General features: G+C 60.6%; 1 protein-coding gene across 1 annotated transcript; it reads left to right on the top strand.

Annotated features, from left to right (window-relative positions):
- Window positions 1–4,040, top strand: Hlx (H2.0-like homeobox; the record flags this gene model as incomplete). The annotated part of the gene is given in 4 exon segments (XM_013507075.1): window positions 1–150; window positions 773–952; window positions 1,649–1,833; window positions 3,270–4,040. Coding segments are annotated over 4 exon segments (1,013 nt in total), but the record flags the coding sequence as incomplete, so codon positions are not given.
- Window positions 4,041–6,492: the final 2,452 nt, after the last annotated feature.

The following is a 6,492-nucleotide window of genomic DNA, read 5'->3' as shown; positions in this document are numbered from 1 at the left end:
CCCTGCAGCCCTCGGGCTCGGGGTCCCGCGCGGGCGCGCATCTCGGCGCCTCCACCCCGGCGCCCTCCAGCAAGGATCTCAAGTTTGGCATCGACCGCATCTTGTCGGCGGAATTCGACCCCAAAGTGAAGGAAGGCAACACGCTGAGAGGTAGGTCGCGGTCTCGGCCGCCGGCTGCGGCCTCGGGGACCGAGGTCCCGCCCCATCCCCGGGCCCAGGCTGCCTTGGGGAGCTTTCGGTGTTTCCACAACTAAGGACAAATGGGGGAGAAGAAAAGGTGTTGTGAGAAAACTGCAAAACATCGGGTTTAAAACTCACCAGCTTAGTGTTACAAGAAGGTTCTAGGGACGTGCGTGAAATGGTTGCGGAAAATACAAAAGTGACAAGCAGCCCTCATCTTTTGAGCCTCGTACTTAGAGACAGTTATACTCTTGTAACACGGAAAGCCCTGGGAGGGGACGCTTTCTTCTCCATCTATCCGATTCTGGCAAAATCTTACGTAAACTAAACTCCAGTCGGGTGTGGGGGGAGCCTGGGGGCTGCGGATGCCGGAGACCCCCGAGTGCCGTCCCAGGGCCCATCCCTGCGGAGTAGTGGACCCCAAGGGGGTCCTGTTTGCCTGTGCTACTGGCAGGCTTTGGATGGCAAGATCTCTTTTCCTGAGGGCCTTCCAGACCTCGCTGCAGTGAACCCCAATCGAAGACGAGGCAGGAAGGAGGGCCCAGCGCGCGTGACCGCCGCGCGTGACCGTGACTGTCCTCTTCCTCGGCAGACCTCACGTCCCTGCTGGCTGGGGGGCGGCCGGCTGGCGTGCACCTCGCGGGGCTGCAGCCCTCCGCCAGCCAGTTTTTCGCGGCGCTGGAACCCATGAACGAGGCCTCTGCTATCCTCAGCCCCTTAAGCTCCAACCCGAGAAATTCAGTTCAGCATCAGTTCCAAGACACGTTTCCAGGTACGGAAAGCTCCCCACTTGGGCGGGCCGGCCCGGGGCTGGAGAAGTGACTGAGAAATCTCCGGCCGATGCCTGTCAGTGGCCGCCTCAGTGTCGCAATCGCATAGCTGGGCCTGGAGACTGCGAGTCAGAGAGAGAAAGCGAAAGATTTCTGGGACAGTGCAGAGAAACGGTTTTGAGGGGCCTACGGTGGGCCGCGAGAGGGAGAGGGGACGCCTGGGGACCAGGACGGGGTGTGCACAGGCGGTGTGGCGCCAGACACGTGTCTTTCCTGGGTCTTTATGCTAGAGAGGGTGGTTCAGAAATGGGCATCACAGACATCGCTTATCAACACACCACATTTTGGATAACTATAAACACGTTTATGTGGCAGGGTTACCTGTGCATTCGTGGCCACTTGTGGGAGCACACGTAGGCAGACAGTGGAAGCTTAGGGTTGCGGTCCTTACGTCGGCTGCGCTTCCCAGGCCTGCTGGTGGCCATGCAGTACGCAGTTTTCCCTCGGAATTACTCCGCGAGCCGCAGTGCAGCCTCTGCAGGCCTGAGGACCCTAGCGAGGCCGTCGCTGTGCACACAGGGCCTTGGGCCTGAGCCTCGAGCTCTGCTCCCTGCCGCTCGGAGAGCCAGGGTCGCAGGCCACCGCCTGGGCACTGATGCAGCCCGGGGTCTCTGCTCCCTGCGCCTGGCCCCGTGCAGGTCCCTACGCGGTGCTCACCAAGGACACCATGCCGCAGACGTACAAGAGGAAGCGCTCCTGGTCGAGGGCAGTCTTTTCTAACCTGCAGCGGAAGGGCCTGGAGAAAAGGTTCGAGATCCAGAAGTACGTGACCAAGCCGGACCGAAAGCAGCTGGCGGCCATGCTGGGCCTCACGGACGCCCAGGTGAGCACCCAGCCGCCAGGCAGCCCCCCAGCCGCTCCCAGCCCGCGCTCGAGGTCTGGAAGGGCGAGGCTGTGGGACTCACGGCTTGGGGCTGAAGCGGGGTGGTGAGGAGTCTCGAGGAGATCTTCCGGCCTCTCCAGAGCAGGCCACAGGCGCTACGTGTTTACTTTGGCCATGAGCTAAGCACCCCGGGAGCCAGCGCTCAGGCCGTGGAGATGCTAATTATGCACTCCGCCGGTGCAGCTCACTGGAGGAGGCGGTTTATTTCAGCAGAGATAAAAACCCAAAGTCTAGAGATGGTAGTTGTTTTTTTCTGCCACCCTTCTTCCCCTCCTCCGTGCTGCTGCTTCGGGATTGTGAAATCCCCGCTCTGAGGAAGTGAAAATATCTTTCAAAAAAATTACTTAGCTCCAGTAGGGCAAGGAGTCCTCTTGGAGCTGCCGCTGCCGCTGCCGTCGGAGTCCTAAGGGCTCGGCTCGGAAGAATCTCTTGGTGCTGGCAGTGGGCCTTTTGAAGGAAGAGCAGACCGCCCGTGCCCGGCAAGGCGAAGCCAAAGGCAGGCCTGGGTCGGGCCTCTGCCTGGGTCCCTCGGTCTCCATTACACAGCCGGCTCCGAGCGCACGCGCTGTCCGGTCGGCCAGGCCCTGCCTTTCCACCAGCTGGGGATGTTATTTTTAAAAGAGAAGCTGGAGCTTGTGCAGAGGTGTCATCCCCCAGGGGGCCTTATGTATTTATACGGCTCTTCTGCTCCATCCGCAGCCTCTTCCTCCACGTTGCACATGTGTAATGCCAGCGTTTTCTGAGACCCCTGAGAATTCGCTTATGTTTGGAGGGGAGCCTGGTCCTCATCACCTCTCCAGGGAAAGTGCCTAGGAATCCTCCTCACGGAAAGCTTGTGGTGCCCCCACCCCTCTGGGGTGGACTCTTCAGGCCCTTCCCTCTTTCTGCTTCCCAGTTTCTTCCTCCGCTTGGTGACTTGCTTTGGATAGCGGTGGTAGAGGACAAGGCCAGGTTTGAGATTCTGTGCATTTTCCTGGGTCAGGAGTCCCTCATTTTGATTTTTGTGAGGCCCCTGATCAAAGTGAGGTTAGAAGTGTGGCTTAGGCTATACAGTGGGGTGAAGCCAGCTGTAGCCATGGCGTCGGCAGTCCGCTTGTGCAGTGAAGGCTCTGAACGGTTCGCCCTGGTCACTGGCTTAGCGTCAAGAGCGTCAGTGGCGTGGGGGGCCACACTCGGAGAAGGCTTCTGTGGGCTCCCGGCCTCACTCTCCCTCCACTGCCTCTCTTCCCGTGCCGTGCTCGGTGCCTGGCTTTCCCTAGAGGTGTGGGGAATGGTCCCGGGCCACCCGACGGACCTCGAGGGCCAGCGGGAAGGTGAGTCCCGTGGGGCCAGCTTGTCGCTCACCTCCTGTCCTTTCCTGTCCCCGTGCTGCTCAGGTGAAAGTGTGGTTCCAGAACCGGCGGATGAAGTGGCGGCACTCCAAGGAGGCCCAGGCGCAGAAGGACAAGGACAAGGAGGCCGGGGAGAAGCCTTCGGGAGGAGCCCCGGGCGAGGGTGACCAGGAGGAGAGGAGCCCTAGCCGCTCCGAGGGTGAGGCGGAGAGTGAGACCAGCGACTCCGAGTCCCTGGACATGGCCCCCAGTGACACGGAGCGGACTGAGGGGGCCGAGCCTCCTCTGCACCCAGCCACAGTCATCAAGGCCTCAGCTGCAGCTGCCCTGGTCACGGCTGGCGGCGGCGGCGGTGGAGGCGGCGGCGGCGGCTGCACTTTTGGCTTCAGCAGCCCAGGCAGCCTCGGGGGCACCAGCGCCAGCACCGGCACCAGCATGGGCAGCGGCACCGCGGAGCTGCTCCCCGAGCCCCAGCCCGATGGAGGCAGCAGTACTCCCAAAAGCCCTGCACCCAGCCAGGCCCCGCTGGCAGGCAGCTTATAGATGGAAGAGGACAGAGGGCCCCGCAGCCCTGAGGGCAGCCCCCGGGCAGGGGCTGGGCTCGGTGTGGAGCTCACGTTGGGGGACCAGACGCGCTGGAGGTGCAGATGAGCCCCAGCTCCTTCTCCACTGTCACACCTTTGGCTGCTCTTGCACCCTGGGAAGTGTTGGACTAAACTGCCCCTCCTTGCACGCAGAGGGGTCTCGCATAAAGACACTTGCTGCACTTAGCAAGCCTGAAACGTGTAAATAAAATGTTTACTACGGTTTGTAAAAGGCCCGTGGCTTCCTGGGGTGGCCAGGAGGTGAAGGCCGAGGATCTTCCCAGGGTGTAACTCGGGCCACCTTGGAGCGGCAGCTCAGATGGGGTGGAGGCGAGGGAGAAGGCTCCGAGTCAGGGTCATAGTGCTGCAGACAGTGCGCACAGCGCAGCTCAGGTTCCGCGTGATGCAGTGGTTGGTGGCCTGTGCAGTGCCGCGGAGTTCTGCGCTTGTCTGAGAGGAGCAGCTAGAGTTCACAGGCCTGTACCACACACATCTTCCAAGCCTCTTTGGACTGAGGCTCAGGCAGAGTTGGAGTGGGGCGTTGGTGTCAGACAGGGACATCTGAGGTGGCCGCTCAACCCCTGCCTGAGTCCTGGGACGGGGCTGGGGCACAGACCAGTCCGCAGTGTCTTGATAGTTGGGCGGCAGTTGTCCAAGTAACTGCACAGCAAGCAGGTGACTTGTTCAGGGTGAGCAGAGGCAGGGCCCACATAAGAACGGGACCTCCCAGCCCATACTTGGCCAGTGATGACTCTGTGAAGCTGCACCCCGTTTCACCCTTCCCGCCTCGAAGAATGTTCCTATTGAGTCTGAGCTGGAGCCGTAGCCAGAGCTCTGCTCGCTCCACTGCTGTGTTGCCAGGAGGGAGGGGACCTGCTGCTCGGCGCTGCTGCAAGAATGGGCTTGGAAGTTGCATTTTGGTTGTTTTTGAGGCTTACAGGCCAAACCTCTTTCCAAGATCCCTCCCCGCTCCTACCCTCCAAAGGACTAAACGTCTTCAAGTGGTAAATGTTCTTTGGGGAGATTTTGAAACAAAAAAGCCATCTCCAACCACGTTTGGCACCCAGAGAGGCAAGGACATATGTCCTTCGCCACATCCAGCGTCTGGTCCTGTGATGAGGCCGCTGGTGGCTCCTGGTCCGTTTCATTTTCTTTCCTACTTCGGGTCCCTGAGCACACTGTAGCCCCGTCTTGCATGTCCTGCACCGGGGTGGGGAAGACACCACAGGTAAACCCCAGCTGGGAGAATTCTGAAGCTGCTAGCACAGCCAGGCCAGACCAGCACTCCCATAGGCCACCCAGCCCGGCTGAGCCCCTAGACAAAACAGTGCAGGGGGCGTGGGGAGCCCAGGGCTGTCCTGCTATCCACTGGAAGGCAGTGGAGCACCCCACCTAAACGGGAACTTGAACTGGCTGTTGATCCCTAGCTGTTCCATGAAAATCTGGGGGGCAGCCCCCCAACCCACACGGACTCCAGGCAGGCTGGGATCCTCCTCTGGTCCTCCACGAGCTCTGGTGTCCCAACTGCTGGGTTTTCTCTGTGCCTCAGTTTTGCCTACCACCCAGATTCACCTCCTGTGCTCCCCAAATACTTGAAATTCTGGATCCAGAGCATCCCCAGAGGTTGAGTACCGAGGCACTGAAGCCCACTCGGAGACACAGTCTCTGTCAGGCGACAGTGTGTTTATAGATCTGATTGGAGGAGGGGATCGGGCACATAGGCAAGGCCAGGAGGAGCTTGTGTGAACAGAGGACGCCACAGCTTCCAGGAGAATAAGCTAGGTCTGGAGCAGAGCTGACGCTGCCCTGGGCCACCGGGCCAGCTTCCCTCAGGCTGCCTGACTGGCGAGGGCCCCTGCTTGCCTTTAGGTGTTAAAGCAGGCCCCAGCGCTGCACCAGGCAGCCGGGCGGAGCGTTGGCTCGGACTCCCAGGGAACGGAGACACAGGCGGCGGCCTGCGTGAGGCTGTGTACATAGGCTTCTGGATCTGCATAAGGCAAAGCAAGGCTTGAACCTCATGCTTCTGCCGGCTGGGCGCAAGCTGGTGGATGGGGCCCCAGGCTCTGAGTTTACTAGTGCAACCAGACCTCTGAAATCAAAGGTTTGCTCTCTGCTGAGGGGCCGGGGCTAAGATGAGGGTCCTTCGATGCCCCCATGCCCCCCGTGTGTCGTGGTGGATGCCCTGTCCCCACCAAGGCCAAAGCGAGCAGGTGTCAGGGACATCAAGGTTAGGTTCTGCTTCCCAGGGAGACCCCAGCCCCCAGGTGCCAGCCAAAGAGATTGAGCACTCCCTGTCCACCACCCACACCTTCTGCAAGGGCTCCAGTTGTCATAAATCCCTCAAACTCACTCCTAACTGCAGCTGGGACAAGAAGCCCAGCAGCTCTGGGATCCGTACTCTGGCTCTCGGCCCTGCCTGGGTCTGACGCTGGCGGGACAGGCTGCAGAGGCTGCAGGCGGGCAGGGGAGCTGTCAGTCCTTTCCAGGCCTCTTCCTTAAGGCACCTGAGGCCAGAGTAAACCCAGACGGAACCCAGGCTCCATGTCCAGTCCTAGGCTAAGACTGAGCTGTGTAGGGCAGTGCCCGGCCTGCAGCAGGGGCTTCCTGCGGGGCTTTCGACTCCCGCTTTAATCTGCAGGGCCTTGAGCCTCTGAACTGTAAACCTCTCCGACATTGCCTCCTCT

Source organism: Chinchilla lanigera, unplaced genomic scaffold (assembly GCF_000276665.1).
Source record: "Chinchilla lanigera isolate Chin_1 unplaced genomic scaffold, ChiLan1.0 scaffold00119, whole genome shotgun sequence".
Lineage (NCBI taxonomy): Eukaryota > Metazoa > Chordata > Mammalia > Rodentia > Chinchillidae > Chinchilla > Chinchilla lanigera.
The sequence above is the reverse complement of the archived record's forward strand: the minus strand, read 5'-3'. Positions and strand labels throughout refer to the sequence as shown.